The sequence below is a fragment of the Kogia breviceps genome, chromosome 5 (assembly GCF_026419965.1).
Source record: "Kogia breviceps isolate mKogBre1 chromosome 5, mKogBre1 haplotype 1, whole genome shotgun sequence".
Taxonomy (NCBI): Eukaryota; Metazoa; Chordata; class Mammalia; order Artiodactyla; family Physeteridae; genus Kogia; species Kogia breviceps.
Genome location: NC_081314.1, coordinates 56,562,803 through 56,579,938, shown reverse-complemented (window position 1 = coordinate 56,579,938; position 17,136 = coordinate 56,562,803). Strand labels below are relative to the sequence as shown.

The 17,136-nt window shown below is 38.7% G+C and overlaps 1 protein-coding gene and 1 long non-coding RNA gene across 2 annotated transcripts in view; one reads left to right on the top strand and one right to left on the bottom strand.

Moving 5' to 3' along the window:
• Window positions 1-17,136, bottom strand: part of LOC136794241 (uncharacterized) — a 372,844-nt gene that overhangs the window by 293,990 nt on the left and 61,718 nt on the right. The gene's annotated exons all lie outside the window — the stretch shown is intronic.
• SPATA16 (spermatogenesis associated 16) overlaps window positions 1-17,136 on the top strand; it is a 238,980-nt gene that overhangs the window by 191,065 nt on the left and 30,779 nt on the right. The window contains exons 7-9 of the mRNA XM_059065460.1: window positions 59-171; window positions 12,153-12,317; window positions 14,878-14,961. Of these exons, the coding sequence (XP_058921443.1) occupies window positions 59-171; window positions 12,153-12,317; window positions 14,878-14,961 (362 nt within the window). The remainder of the gene's footprint in view (window positions 1-58; window positions 172-12,152; window positions 12,318-14,877; window positions 14,962-17,136) is intronic.

The window sequence follows — 17,136 nt, the reverse complement described above, 5'->3', positions numbered from 1 at the left end:
TTTTGAAAGGGAAGTCTGGAGAAAAAAAAGTATAAAAGTTTATTGTTACAATTTTTAGAACATAAAACTCCCTTCGGTCTGCTGACAAGAGAAGACACAGTGAGACACATGGAGACAATGGGAAAGCGAATCTTGCCAATACTGGATTTTATTAGAAGCACCCAATTGAATGTAGGTATATAAGTCTTTTTTATATTTTCAACATAATTATCAGACAATTCTAGAAGTATGGAAAGTTTATGGTGTAAATATTGCAACTGTTGGAGGATTTTAGAAACTTTCACAGTAAAACTTCTTTGCAAAACCAAGCAAAGTTTAGCTAATGATTTTATTCCTTTTATGATTTAAAATATATTAATCATAAAGCTATGCTTCACAATTTCCAGCATTTCTCAGGATAGAGGCTTTTCTTTGTGGCTTCCTGATATCTAACTGAAGGCTGAATTGAATCTCTTGCTTCAAATAAATAACAAAATTTTAGTAAACACAGTACTTTCCCTATTTCATACATTTGGCTATTGCATATAACCATTTTATTGCCTACACAAGAATTCAGAACACTGAAAGCTAGCTCCTCCATATCAACTGATACATTGGATGCTACTCTAAACATTGGCAATTGATTTTTTGTTATTGTTAACATCTTTACTGCAGTATAACTGCTTTATAATGTTGTGTTAGTTTCTGTTGTATAAAAAGTGAACCAGCTATATGCATAAATGTATCCCCATAACCCCTCCTTCTTGCATCTCCCTCCCACCCTCCCTATCCCACCCCTCTAGATGGTCACAAAGCACCGAGCTAATCTCCATGTGCTATGTGGCTGCTTCCCAGTAGCTATCCAGTTTACATTTGGTAGTGTGTATATGTCAATGCCACACTCTCACTTCGACCCAGCTTACCCTTCCCCCTCCTCGTGTCCTCAAGTCCATTCTCTACATCTGCATCTTTATTCCTGTCCTGCCCTTAGGTTCATCAGAACCTTTTTTTTTTTTAGATTCCATATATATGTGTTAGCATAGGGTATTTGTTTTTCTCTTTCTGACTTACTTCCCTCTGTATGACAGACTCTAGGTCCATCCACCTCACTACAAATAACTCAATTTCATTTCTTTTTATGGCTGAGTAATATTCCATTGTATATGTGTCACATCTTCTTTATCCACTGATCTGCTGATGGACACTTAGGTTGCTTCCATGTCCTGGCTATTGTAAATAATGCTACAATGAACACTGTGGTACATGACACTTTTTTTTTTTTTTTTTTGGCGGTACGCGGGCCTCTCACTGTTGTGGCCTCTCCCGTTGCGGAGCACAGGCTCCGGACGCACAGGCTCAGCAGCCATGGTTCACGGGCCCAGCCGCTCCACAGCATGTGGGATCTCCCAGACCCGGGCACGAACCCGTGTCTCCTGCATTGGCAGGGGGATTCTCAACCACTGCGCCACCAGGGAAGCCTGACACTTTTAATTATCATTTTCTCAGGGTATATGCCCAGTAGTGGGATGGCTGGGTCATATGGTACTTCTATTTTTACTTTTTTAAGGAAGTTCCATACTGTTCTCCATGGTGGCTGTATCAATTTACATTCCCACCAGCAGTGCAAGAGGGTTCCCTTTTCTCCACACCCTCTCCAGCATTTATTGTTTCTAGAGTTTTTGATGATGGCCATTCTGACAGGTGTGAGGTGATACCTCATTGTACTTTTGATATGCATTTCTCTAATAATTAGTGATGTTGAGCATTCTTTCATGTGTTTGTTGGCAATCTGTATATCTTCCTTGGAGAAATATCTATTTAGGTCTTCTGCCCATTTTTGGATTGGGTTTTTTGTTTTTTTCCTATTGAGCTGCATGAGCTGCTTGTATATTTTGGAGATTAATCCTTTGTCAATTGCTTCGTTTGCCAATATTTTCTCCCATTCTGAGTGTTGTCTTTTGTCTTGTTTATGGTTTCCTTTGCTGTGCAAAAGCTTTTAAGTTTCATTAGGTCCCGTTTTTTATTTTTGTTTTTATTTCCATTTCCCTAGGAGGTGGGTCAAAAAGGATCTTGCTGTGATTTATGTCATAGAGTGTTCTATATTTTCCTCTAAGAGTTTGAAAGTTTCTGGCCTTACATTTAGGTCTTTAATCCATTTTGAGTTTACTTCTGTGTAAGGTGTTAGGAAGTGTTCTAATTTCATTCTTATCCATGTAGCTGTCCAGTTTTCCCAGCACCACTTATTGAAGAGGCTATCTTTTCTCCATTGTATACTCTTGCCTCCTTTATCAAACATAAGGTGAACATATGTGCAAGGGTTTATCTCTGGGCTTTCTATCCTATTCCAATGATCTATATTTCTGTGTTAGTGCCGGTACCATACTGTCTTGATTACTGTAGCTTTGTAGTAGAGTCTGAAGTCAGGGAGCCTGATTCCTCCAGCTCCGTTTTTCTTTCTCAAGATTGCTTTGGCTATTCGGGGTCTTTTGTGTTTCCTTACAAATTGTGAAATTTTTTGTTCTAGTTCTATTAAAAATGCCACTGGTAGTTTGATAGGGACTGCACTGAATCTGTAGATAGCTTTGGGTAGTACAGTCATTTTCACAATGTTGATTCTTCCAATCCAAGAACATGATATATCTCTCCATCTGTTTGTATCATCTTTAATTTCTTTCACCACTGTCTTATAGTTTTCTGCATACAGGTCTTTTCTCTCCTTAGGTAGGTTTATGCCTAGATATTTTATTCTTTTTGTTGCAATGGTAAATGGGAGTGTTTCCTTAATTTCTCTTTCAGATCCTTCATCATTAGTGTATAGAAATGCAAGAGATTTCTGTGCATTAATTTTGTATACTGCTACTCTACCAAATTCATTGATTAGCTCTAGTAGTTTCCTGGTAGCATCTTTAGGATCCTCTATGTATAGTATCATGTCATCTGCACATAGTGACAGTTTTACTTCTGCTTTTCCAATTTGGATTCCTTTTATTTCTTTTTCTTCTCTGATTGCCGTGGATGAAACTTCCAAAACTATGTTGAATAACAGTGGTGAGAGTGCACAACCTTGTCTTGTTCCTGATCTTAGAGGAAATGGTTTCAGTTTTTCACCATTGTAAATGATGTTGGCTGTGGGTTTGTCATAAATGGCTTTTATTATTTTGAGGTAGGTTCCCTCTATTCCTACTTTCTGCAGGCTTTTTATCATAAATGGGTGTTGAATTTTGTCAAAAGCTTTCTCTGCATCTATGGAGATGATCATATGGTTTTTCTCCTTCAGTTTGTTGATATGGTGTATCACATTGATTGATTTGTGTATATTGAAGAATCCTTGCATTCCTGGAATAAACCCCACTTGAACATGGTGTATGATCCTTTTAATGTGCTGCTGGATTGTGTTTGCTAGTATTTTGTTGAGGATTTTTGCATCTATGTTCATCAGTGATGTTGGCCTGTAGTTTTCTTTCTTTGTGACGTCTGTCTGGTTTTGGTATCAGGGTGATGGTGGCCTCATAGAATAAGTTGGGGAATGTTCCTCCCTCTGCTATCTTTTGGAAGAGTTTGAGAAGGATAGGTGTTAGCTCTTCTCTAAATGTTTGATAGAATTCGCCTGTGAAGCCATCTGGTCCTGGGCTTCTGTTTGTTGGAAGATTTTTAATCACAGTCTCAAATTCAGTGTTTGTGCTTGGTCTGTTTATATTTTCTATTTCTTCCTGGTTCAGTCTCAGAAGGTTGTGCTTTTCTAAGAATTTGTTCATTTCTTCCAGTTTGTCCATTTTATTGGCATATAGTTGCCTGTAGTATTCTGTCATGATCCTTTGTATTTCTGCAGTGTCAGTTGTTACTTCTCCTTTTTCATTTCTAATTCTATTGATTTGAGTCTTCTCCCTTTTTTTCTTGATGAGCCTGACTAATGGTTTATCAATTTTGTTTACCTTTTCAAAGAACCAGCTTTTAGTTTTATTGATCTTTGCTACTGTCTTCTTCATTTCTTTTTCATTTCTTTCTGATCTGATCTTTATGATTTCTTTCCTTCTGCTAACTTTGGGGGTTTTTTTGTTCTTCTTTCTCCAGTTGCTTTAGGTGTAAGGTTAGGTTGTTTATTTGAGATGTTTCTTGTTCCTTGAGGTAGGATTGTATTGCTATAAACTTCCCTCTTAGAACTGCTCTTGCTGCATCCCATAGGTTTTGGGTCGTCATGTTTTCACTGTCATTTGTTTCTAGGTATTTTTGATTTCCTCATTGATTTCTTCAGTGATCTCTTGGTTATTTAGTAGCGTATTGTTTAGCCTCCATGTGTTTGTATTTTTTACAGATCTTTTCCTGTAATTGATATCTAGTCTCATAGTGTTGTGGTTGGAAAAGATACTTTATATGATTTCAATTTTCTTAAATTTACCAAGGCTTGATTTGTGACCCAAGATATGGTCTATCCTGGAGAATGTTCCATGAGCAGTTGAAAGTGTATTCTGTTGTTTTTGGATGGCATGTCCTATAAATATCAATTAAGTTCATCTTGTTAAATTGTCATTTAAAGCTTGTGTTTCCTTATTTATTTTCATTTTGGATGATCTGTCCATTAGTGAAAGTGGGGTGTTAAAGTCTCCTACTATGATTGTGTTACTGTCGATTTCCTCTTTTATGGCTGTTAGCATTTGCCTTATGTATTGAGGCGCTCCTATGTTGGGTACATAAATATTTACAATTGTTATATCTTCTTCTTGGATCAATCCCTTGATCATTATGTAGTGTCCTTCTTTGTCTCTTGTAATAGTCTTTATTTTAAAGTCTATTTTGTCTGATATGAGAATTGCTACTCCAGCTTTCTTTTGATCTCCATTTGCATGGCATATCTTTTTCCATCCCCTCACTTTCATTCTGTATGTGTCCCTAGGTCTAAAGTGGGTCTCTTGTAGACAGCATATGTATGGGTCTTGTTTCTGTATCCACTCAGCCAGTCTATGTCTTTTGGTTGGAGCATTTAATCCATTTACATTTAAGGTAATTATCGATATGTATGTTCTTATTACCATTTTCTTAATTGTTCGGGGTTTATTTTTGTAGGTTGTTTTCTTTTCTTGGGTTTCCTGCCTAAAGAAGTTCCATTAGCATTTGTTGTAAAGCTGGTTTGGTGGGGATGAATTCTCTTAACTTTTGCTTGTCTGTAAACGTTTTAATTTCTCGGTTGAATCTGAATGAAACCCTTGCTGGGTAGAGTAATCTTGGTTGTAGGTTTTTCCCTTTCATCACTTTAAATATGTCCTGAGGGCTTCCCTGGTGGCGCAGTGGTTGAGAGTCCGCCTGCCGATGCAGGGGACACGGGTTCTTGCCCCGGTCCGGGAAGATCCCACATGCCGCCGAGCGGCTGGGCCCGTGAGCCATGGCCGCTGAGCCTGCTCATCCCGCGCCTGTGCTCCACTACGGGAGAGGCCACAACAGGGAGAGGCCCGCGTACCGCAAAAAAAAAAAAAAAAAAAAAAAAAAAAATGTCCTGCCACTCCCTTCTGGCTTGCAGAGTTTCTGTTAACCTTATAGGGATTTCCTTGTATGTTATTTGTTGCTTTTCCCTTGCTTCCTTTAATATTTTTTTTGTATTTAATGTTTGATAGTTTGATTAATATGTGTCTTGGCATGTTTCTCTTTGGGTTTATCCTGTATGGGACTCTGTGTGCTTCCTGAACTTGACTATTTCCTTTCCCATCTTAGCGAAGTTTTTGACTATAATCCTTCAAATATTTTCTCAGATGCTTTCTCTTTCTCTTCTTCTTCTGGGATCCCTATAATTCAAATGTTGGTGTGTTCAATGTTGTCCCAGAGGTCTCTGATACTGTCCTCAATTCTTTTCATTCTTTTTTCTTTATTCTGCTCCCTGACAGTTATTTCCACCATTTTATCTTCCAGGTCACTTATCCGTTCTTCTGCCTTAGTTATTCTGCTATTGATTCCTTCTAGAGTATCTTTAATTTCAGTTTTTGTGTTGTTCATCAGTGTTTGTTTGCTCTTTAGTTCTTCTAGATCCTTGTTAAATGTTTCTTGTATTTTCTCCATTGTGTTTCCAAGATTTTGGATCATCTTTACTATCATTACTCTGAATTCTTTTTCAGGTAGGTTGCCTATTGCATTTTCATTTATTTGGTCTTGTAGGTTTTTACCTTGCTCCTTCATCTGTGACATATTTGTTGTCATTTCTTTTTTCTTTTTTTTTTTGATGGGTGGGGTTGTATTCCTGTCTTGCTGGTTGTTTGGCCTGAGGGGTCCAGCACTGGAGTTTGCAGGCAGTTGAATAGAGCCAGGTCTTGGTGCTGAGATGTGGACCTCTGGGAGGCCTCACTCCAATTGATATTCCCTGGAGTCTGAGGTTCTCTGTTAGTCTAGCAATTTGGACTCAGAGCTCCCACCACAGCAGCTTGGCCCCGACCTCCGGCTTGGGAACCAAGATCCTGCAAGCCGGTCACTGGGGGTTCCTCCCATCCCCTTAGGTGTCTGTGGTCCCCCACCAGTGCCTGGTAGGTGCCCTAATTGTATGTAGACACGAATCCCGCATGGTCCTAGTCTGCCATCTTGACTCCGCCCTCCATCCGGCAATTGATCTTTATATACCCTTAAGGTAAATTATCTAATCCCTTTCTCTGACCCAGGGAAAATATGCCCTTTCTACTTTCAGTCTTTAAAAAAAAGCCCAAAATAAGACCTGATTTAAGCTGTGCTATTTTACAAAATTTAAGCTATTGTATTGAAAGTACATAAAGGGAACTCCTCATTAATGGGCTCTAAAGGCTGCAGATTTCCCCTTTTAAAATATTTGTCAAAAGGCCTTTAAGCTGGAAATCTTAAAGAATTCTTTTTTAGTGGCTTTAGTATTACATCATTGATTTGATGTTCTTACCTTACAAGGGGAACCAAGGGGGTTATCACAAACAGCTACTTAACATCTGTTCAGCAGTTTACCTGCTCAGTAACATTATTCAGCATTTTATAAAAGCTATAAAACCCCTAATTTATGTGCACCATTTGTAGTTCTATGCAGTACAAATCCAAAAGCACATTTTTACTGATTTTCCTACCACATAGCTTCCTTCCCCTTCCTCACAATCGTGTTCCACTCAATTATCTCCCCTATACTACTACTACTACGAAATCCACCTCTACCTTAGTCATCTTGCACTGTCATAACAAAATAGCATAGACTGGATGACATAACCAACAGAAATTTATTTTCTCACAATTCTAGAGGCTACAAGTCTGAGATCAGGGTGCCAACATGGTCAGGTTCTGACAAACACCCTCTTCCTGGTTTGCAGTCGGCTACTTTCTCTCTGTGTCGTAACATGGCAGAGAGCAAGCCCTCTGGTGTTAATTCTTGTAAGAGAACTAATCCCAATATCAGGCCCTACTCTCATGACCTCACCTAACCCTAATTACCTCCCAAAGGCCCCATCTCCAAATACATCACATTGGTCACTAGGGCTTCAACATAGGAATTTTGGGTGGACACAAACATTCAGTTTATTGCGATTTCATTGGCTCTGTTGCAAATTTTGGGTCCTGTTCTCCAATTCACCTCTTCCAGACACACACATACTCACCAACCACCCCATCCTAATTAGACACACACACACACACACACACACACACACATCATCACTGTCATCATCAGGCTCTTGCAAGGAGTGGAAGCCTTGCTAGCAAGAACCATCACCATATAGTATTATTTCACCTCATCTGCACATGGTTAGCCTTGCAGTGCCAGCGTGCTGGATGTTGGGGAGGTAATCTGTCTGTGTCCTGGCTCTTTGGGGCAATGCCCGCCATACCTTGCTACTTGTCAGGTACCCGTTACATCATCATCTGTTGCCAGCTCAGATCTCCCAATGTGTTGTGAATGCAGGTTAGGCCAATCTAGGCATCATGCACTTTTTAAATGCTTCTAACACATTTTCTTCTCACATTTCAAAGGGCATTCTGGCCACTTAGAAACGTGCATATGCATGTCCCTATGTGTCCCATAAAGGAGATTTGAAAACCATAATGAACAAGATTCTTAGCATCTAAGGAATGACTCCGTCTTCTTTAGAATGAGTCAGCACCATTTTGTTAACTGTGAGGGATTTCATCAACTTTCTTATGTTTGCGTCTATGGGAAATAGTTTTTGGAAGACTGTCTCAGAGCTTAAATGACATTGAAGCAAGTGAGCCCACAGGTACCCAGGGACCACAAGAATATCCAAATATTGGCCTCTAGGTTTCTCATTATATGCCCAACCACAGCTTCATAAAGCAGGACTGAATAAAATTGGCTGCAAAGGTAACCTAGCTTAATGCAGCAAGAAATGAGTTAGTGAGCAGAAATTATTCCTACATGGTACAATTAACTGTGACCCAAGAATCCCTCAACAGTGTTTTTAGGATCCCCTGAGGTGTGTTTTTTTGTGTGTGTCAGATGTCAAGTGCCATCCACTTGAGTATTTAGGCATTGCATTGTCGTTATCAGCTGTGACCCTAGCTTGTGACACCTATAGATGAAGACTTTTGTCCAAGGCTGTGCTCTGGCTATATAACCCTAGGATGTCACTTAACCTCTGAGCTGTTTTATTCTCATTTATAAAATAAGCTGTTACCTGCCATGCTCACCTCCCAGAGTTGTGAGACCAAAAGCATATAATCCACATTGAAGTACTTTGTAAAGTATTAAGAATTTTTAAAGTTTTAATTAATTGTATTGGTTTTCATTTACTATGACAAAAGGACTGTTTTATAGACACTTCTTTTTCTTTATAAATGCTGTATACTTTGAAATTACATAGTCTTCTAAAATGAAGACTGTGCAAGTGTCCTGTGGATTTTGAATTCTTTTCCTTAGATCACTGTTGCACTCAGATCTCGTCACAAAGGCAGGATTAGAGGTGTCATCTCTAGCCATGGAGTAGATCTACTGCCCACAGTAGGGCTTGCCAGGAAACATGAATTTTTACCTCTTGCTATGAGGTGGTAGAAAGAGTTGGTGAAGAAGACAAAGACATTCCTGGTATAATGTTTCTATGTCTCAGAAAATAACTCTCCTTACACTCTGACACCAGTTTCCTTACCTTTATAGATTCCTTTGTTAGGGACACAGCACATGGCCAGACAAAAATTATTCTGGCATTTTCAGAGTTATTGTCTAAAATATTCTCCCACCTTCCTATCTGGTGTCTTTTAATCTCACTGAACATCAACCCCATTCAACCAGTAGCTCTGCTCTAATGGTATTTTTTCTTCTCTGGATCTTTGTACTAATTATTTCACGTGCTACTGAATGCTGCTGTGGTTTTCCATTCATTAACTTTACTGGCTGCTGTCAGTTTGCACCTTATGTACTGTGCTTCATAGGGTGTTAAAGAGTTAAAATAATAAAATCTCTTGCCAGGCATGAAGCTTCCTTCACAGGCTGACTTGCCAAAAAATGACCTAACTAACCAGGTTTTGAATACCTTGTTAATTTTACTTTTAATTTCCTCCAAGTGAAGCACAAAAATTGTTTATATATGCACATTGGAAATGAACAATAATATGTGTTCCCTACCCCTTTTCTTTGCAATTAATGTTTCTATATGTTATGTCAAACGGAAATACATTCCCAATACTTGGGCTCTGCTTTTCAGCAGTATTATGTTGTGCCACTTATTTTCCAAACATTCATCCATACCTGCTATTAAATGTAGACAATTGTCTGGCTGAAGCTTTCATTTGAACTTGCTATTTACCTAACCTTCATTGTACCTGTGTGAGGTTTTATCTTCCATCTTGGCCACTTCATTACACTCTCTCCAGCAGCTAAGCAGCTCTTTGATCACTTCTGAAGTCTCATTGAGAGGGCTACTTGCCTTTAGATTTAGCCCTTGCTAGCATTAGATGTGAGCTAATTCCTTCATTTTTCATTATTTCCTTGATTTTCTTAAAGCAACAGCATTAAAGCATTGCTGCTGGAATTTATTAATTTTTATTTCTTCTTCACTTTATCTCTCAAAACCCCAATCTTGTATAGGTAAAATATTAATCTGTAGTTTCCTGATGACCAAAGCGGCATTTGGCTTGGGGGAGGGGGAAGGACTATTAGCAGTCAACTGTATCCTTTCCCTAGTGTCCTATTCATAAGGAGCACTTCCTGTTTTGCTATGCATCCAACAATCAAGCTAACAAAGCACCACTGCCTTCCACTATTTTTACTGTCCTGATGTTTTGGAAAATCACACTGATAGATTATGTTTCCAAGCAGGCCGCAGTTGTTTCTGCACTTTGGAGTTGAGTCACTACACCACTTTCCTACAACCAGCCACACTGTTTATTTTAAAGAAGGACAAAGGAAGTAATTTTTCTTCGGAAAGAAAACTGTTTCTCCTGCAACTTGCTTTCCTCTATTTGCCAGTATCCATTGTTTAGCTACATGTTTAAACTCAGTGGGTAGGCTGGCTATTTCTTCAATTCAGAGAAGGGATCTCAAATCCACAATTTGCAGTCATTGCTCCTATAGGTTTATAGGTTTTCAGATAAATTATTAATTGGAAAGAACAAATTAGCAGGGATAAAGAGACATTAGTCAAATGACAGAGATAGATGTTAGGAAGAAATACAGCATATAATGCAATGGTGCTCAACCTTTCTTTATTACCAAGATTCTAGGAAAGCGCCAAATTCTAGAGGCTGGTGTCAATCAAGATATGTGTATGACATTTCAGAAAGGACTGCCTTCTAAATTCAAATTCAAATTTCGATGCTCTTTAGTAATGCTAGTTTCTAATAATTTTTCTCCTTAGAAGAGAGTATTTTAAGAAGGAAAAGTCACATCTGCCTTCTCTAATTTCTGGCAGAAAAATCTGTTTTATAAGTATGCACAAACTAAAATAGTCCTTGTGCAGATACTAAACTTTAAGGTAGTAGTTTATTCTCCAACTTCTTTTTGAGATATTTGAATATTTGATAGTTGAATATTTGCATTTTTGTATAGCTAAAGTTCATATTTCTAGGGCCACATATCAAGAGATTGTGATTCACTGAGTAAGGTCCAGGACTCTTCCTAATTAACCAACAAGCCTAGTAATTCTGGTGCAGGTGGTCAAAGAGGAAACCTCCACTCCCCGACCGCATAAAGGGATGCCGCTCATCAAGGCTTCCACTTCTAAGCACCAAGATTCAGAATGCCATCACCAAACTAAATCCTCCTGTGACTTCCCATTTTTCATCACCCTCCAAACATGACAGGAACCCTTAGATGCCCCCTTATGTCAGAAGTACTTTTTCCTAAACAGAAATGTGAGAATTTTATGATAAACTTTGTCTCACCTAACAAGCAGTACAATTTGTATTAAACTTTTTAGAGAAGGTAACATGTCCTCTCTATGGCTGGCAGTAGCAAACACAGAGGTAGCCCACCTTAATTATAAGTGTGCCCCAATTTAAGAAAGCCTAAAACACCAGTAGATTCATGGGGGTTGGTGTTCCTCACAAGTGTACAACAGTCTATTTCAAGATGGATCATGTCAGTTGCTGGAATGGTCCTAGGACCCAGAATAAATCATTAAAATGCCACAATGAGAGAAGCCAGAGTCCATGGCCATCCAATGAGAACTAAAGATAAAAGCAGAGCTGGAGGTTTAATGTAAGCCACTGGGCTAGACAGAAATCCACTTGCATAACATTTTTCACGATTCAACTTGCATAAGAAATCTTCCTTTGTATAAACAAGACAGTGGGCAACTCTTAACTCTTATGATGCCTTGGCGACATAGATAAAATCACCCCCGCTAAATGGACACAGCTCTGTGGGATCCCCACTGGGAGAGTGGAGCTCAGGTTCAATTTCAGTCCTTTTCCCCTCATCCCAGATTCCTTAGGCAGGGCCACCTGCAAATCCTTCAGGTTCAATTTCAGTCCTTTTCCCCTCATCCCAGATTCCTTAGGCAGGGCCACCTGCAAATCCTTCTCAACAGCCCTGTCAAGGTTCCCTTTTATATATCAATACATTCATCTGTTTGAAGGAAGGGTACAGACAATTCTCTAAAATAATAGAAGAAAACATTTATTTGCACTACTTCAGAGGAGCTAAATATGTTATTATTCAGCTGACCTGACTTCAATCCCCGGGGAGAGGTTATTTCTATGGTTTTGTTCTAAAACATTTCCTTCTACTGGGAGACTAGGGGAGTTTTCATGCGTGCTCAGGAGTGATGGAGAAGTTGCAATATGCCAGCCTCCTCAGCCGGCTGCAGAGAGTAAAGGAGCAGTCCCAGGTTATCAATCAAGCAATGGCCGAGCTAGCAACCATTCCCTATCTACAGGACATCAGTCAACAGGAGGCGGAATTGGTAAGCATTTGTTTTTCTTTGTTTAAGGCTTTCACAAGCCCTGAGCCAATAAAAAGAGTGATATGGTCTGAAAAAGAATGTGACAATAAATGCAGTCTGAGGGCAAACTCCCCAACCCTCATGAAGCATTCTAATTAAGAAACTGGAAAATGTAGAAATGTGTTTGTGTGTGTGTGTATTATTTGCCCACCCTGACTCGCTTCCTTTTTTTTTTTTTTTTTAATAGCAAGACCTTTGTGATGTATGAAAATATGGAAGAGGGCTGATTATTCATATTTTGAGTCAGGCTTTTTTGTTTCAAGTAAAGTGAAATTTTAATACATTGTTTCTTAACTCCAAGATATGTTAATACAGGATTCTCTTCAATGGAAAAGTAAGAGGAAAAAACAGTAATTGCTGGATAGAAAACTGACCCTACAAAACCATCCATAGAATTTTCTTATTTACTTCTAATGTCACATATATGTTGGCAGTGCCAACACTCACACGCATACGTACATTTAGTTAAGAGAGCTGTCTTGAGGGGAAAATGTAGTCAAATGGTGGGGTGTTTTTTTCTTTAACTGAATCGACCAATTAACTCAGAAAACACAGAGCCTGTCAAAAACTAGTTCAAGATATTATAACCATAATTTATATTAGAAACAATAGCACCTCGTTTGAAAAACAATTATTAATCAGTGTGCTGGCCATTCAAGGAAAGGTAAAATTCACTCCATATAAAGCTCCTAATGTGTTGCTGGGAAGGGCTCTTTGAGGCTCTAATTGAATGTAGCAAAAACTAATTATAGACCTGAATTGAATTCACATAGCAAGGATGAGAACAACCCAAACTCATCAACTGTAATTTTCAGATAACTAAAGGAACCCTCCCTCTTTGAGCTTTTAAAATTGTTACAAATTAATCAAGAAATGAACTGCCAACATTTATAATGTTCATCTGAACCTGTAAAAGTATATTAAATACTGAGATTCAAAGTAAGCATATAAAGCTGAGTAGTTTTATATAATAAATAATAAAATATTTTATATAATAAAACTCCACATACTAAACATTAAAACTATGAGAAAAAAAGTCTATTAGTCAAGAATTTACTAAGTCAAAACTGGCAATAATACTTTCTAAACCTGTATGGTTATGTGCACAGAACACCTTCTAAAAGGCTAAGTGTTTATCCTGCCATTCATAAGGCATTCAGGAGTGCAGTAAGTGTGGAGCTTTCAAAGTGCATATTATAGCCAATTTTAGATGATTAATGCTCCTCTGAGATAAAAGAAAGCGAAGAAAATGTTAATTTAAGAAGCTGGCACAATGTTGATCCTGAATTCCTGAAAAGCACATTCAAGATTTAAATGAAAAATACAAGGGAGTTTTCTGCACGTAGGCCTTCTTAGCCACACATCTGCAGCCTTCTTTTTTCTGGAAATACTTATATTTCTAAATATACACAAAGAGCACAAAACTAGTATTATTAACATTGCTAACTAATGTGTTAGTGCAACATTCCACTACCCGAAACCTTGGAAAACAGGATTTCATGGGATATTTTCATAATTTATATACCTACTAGAAAAAAAGTAAATGTGCAGGGATGTATATTTGCAAGCCAAATATTTAAAAATCATGTATCTTGCAAGGGTTCATCACCTTAAGTAATAGATTTTACTTTCCAGCTTCCAAGCATAGGTTAACCTACATACCAATCCTCGAAACCCCTTTTATGATGCTATATAAACAGTGACTACTCAGTAGAAGAGTTTTGAATGACTCGACTCTCTACCTTCCTGCTTAAGCTCTGCAATATCTAAGGAACAGAATGATTATCTAAGGGTTCATAATGTTTGACGCCATGGTGAACTGAGCTGGTATATGTTCATTTTTAAGAGAAGTTTCTTTTTTAGCTTTGAATATCCCATGGCTTCATGTGGCCTCATTACTTTGCAGCCACATATAAAGTGTGTGTATAGGATTATTTTAAATTGGAATACGGCAGTTCGGGGCAAAGGGTGGGATGTTTTAAACTTGCCTTTGAAATGGAACCTAAAAAAGTAATCCTGGTTATTTTGAAATTTTAGAGAAGAAAAGAATAGTAAAAGAACATAAATGAGCTAGATCCTTTAAGAGGCAATAAAACAACACAATTTTAGTATGGTCCTCTGGTGAGCTTTTGCATGATGCCTAGAATTATGATACATTAGCCTCAGGAGAAAATATTAAAATGTGTTCATGTACTACATGCCATTTTCTGAGAGAATTAACTACCACCTTCATTCTTTACAACCCAAATCCGTTTTTACAAAACATCAACACTTACTACATTAAAATCCAAATGTTTTCTACAAATTTTCTAGAATCTTTCCATTGTTCCAGTATTTTATATCTGCAATAATACTTGGTAATGACTGAAGCAGAGATGAGGTGGCAGTGTTCACTGTCGGAAAGTTGAGTAATAAAATCATCAGCGTACAAATGATTTTTTAATTAGGTTTTAATCTGTGTATTTAGAGAAGTTATTTCTGTGTGAATTCCACACTGATAATTTTTATCTTGGTGCCACAGCTGCAGTCACTAATGGCAGATGCTATGGACACCCTTGAAGGAAGAAGAAACGATGAAGAATGTGTGTGGAATACAATTCAAAAGGTAAAACTTTCAGCTGAAGGAAAAAGAAATATTATTCTCAAAGAAAATGTCCATCTTGGGTCAAATCCGTTTAAAAGATAAAAGGAAAAGGAAATTCCTCGGGTTGTTTTATTGGTTGTTTTCTTTTTAAAACAAGTGCAGCTCTCTCCCTGGAAGTGTAGCCAAAATCAAATATGGATTTATTTAATCTGTTTCCTAAGGTCTGCTGCTTTTCTGACTGTGGTCATATGGTTTTACGGGTCTCTTATCACGCTCATTTTCAAACTGTATTTTCGTTATCTGCTCCTTCATTATTGGTTATTATAGATATTTTTAAAGCCCTTTCATCAATGTTTTAGTTTGCTCCCCAACACTTTTTCCCATAATTGTCACTTGAGGAGTAATGGCTACATTTCACGGAACTACAAATGAACTAGCACATTGATGTTTGGGGTGAAGGAGTAACAGACGGGTTGTTAGAAGTAGAACATCCCTTCATTGGTTACCTGAGTTATGCAAAACAAGCACCGAGATGCACCTGGCCCCAGCTACTCGGGAGACTTGTGTGATACCACGGGTCCCTCTGGCAATGCAGGAAGGAGTAAGTAGTGTTGGGTCTCCAGACCAGCTAAAGGTGATAAATTCTGATTAATCTACTCCCCACTCATCTCCTCCAATCACGGTAAGAACCCACAAAGGGAGAACTGGTGTCAGGAGATGTGAGAAGAGCAAACCAAAGAAGCCTTCAGTTTAAGAGGTAAAGTCAAACATGAGGGATTCCAATTCATCTGCAGAAATGTGTGTCTTCTGTAATCAATTCATAGGCCCTATGATAAATGCATAGAACAGAAATCAACTGAACTCAGCAAATATTTGTTGGATATCTACTGTGCCTGAAAGAACACTGTATGTTAAGGATATTGTGCTGGACAAGACACACACAGCCCCTGCCTATATGGGCCTAACCATCTAGGAAAGAAGACAGTTATTAAACAGCTACTTATAAGTTTACTAACTATTATATTTAAAAAGTGGATGTTCAATGATCTGTGGAGTCAAAGAGGAATATAATCTGGTCTGAGAGATCAGAAAATCCATCTCTGAGAAAGTGATATTTATAAAACATTTAAAGGATAGTAGTAATTATCCAGATGAAAAGGGAGATTTCTACACAGAGGAATAAGTTTGTACCAAGAATGCTAAGAAAACATGGCAAATTCAAAAACTGACAAAGGAACGAGGAGCATATTTCAAAATGAAGTGCAGAGGCAAAAGAAGTCAAATCACAGAAGGTCTTAAAAATTACGTTAAGGGGGCTTCCCTGGTGGCACAGTGGTTGGGGGTCCACCTGCCGATGCAGGGGACACGGGTTCGTGCCCTGGTCTGGGAAGATCCCACATGCCGCGGAGCGGCTGGGCCCGTGAGCCATGGCCGCTGAGCCTGCGCGTCCGGAGCCTATGCTCCGCAACGGGAGAGGCCACAACAGTGAGAGGCCCGCGTACCACAAAAAAAAAATAAAATTAAATTAAAAAAAAAAAAAAAATTACGTTAAGGATTTGGTCTTAAAAACTATGTTTCCAGGGCTTCCCTGGTGGCGCAGTGGTTGAGAGTCTGCCTGCCAATGCAGCGGACACAGGTTCGTGCCACGGTCTGGGAAGATCCCACATGCCGCAGAGCGGCTGGGCCCGTGAGCCATGGCCGCTGGGCCTGCGCATCCGGAGCCTATGCTCCGCAACGGGAGAGGCCACAGCAGTGAGAGGCCCGCGTATCACAAAAAAACAAAAACTATGTTTCTGGAAGTATTAATATTTATCTGATAAGTATTTTTGAGACATCGCTAGGGCTATAGTGGGAAAACAGATCGGGGCTACAGAAATTTGGGGAGGTCAGTTATAAGGAGGTGACTTGATGTACACTGGTAGGCACAGAGATGGAGAGAAGCAGACAGACGTAAGAAATATTCAGGAAGCAAATATACAGGCCTTATTCACTGATTGCATATGGGAGTTTAGAAAAAAGAAAAGGTTAGAATGATGCCCAGACATTGGGCTTGAGCCACTAGGCGGGGAATAGGAAGAGGTTTGCTGGTGCAAAGGAAGGAAGGAAATACTTCAACAAAGCAGCTTTTGGCTGAGAACATAAACTCTTTCAGAGTCCACAGAAACCACACCAGGTATTTGAAAGGGAATTTAATAT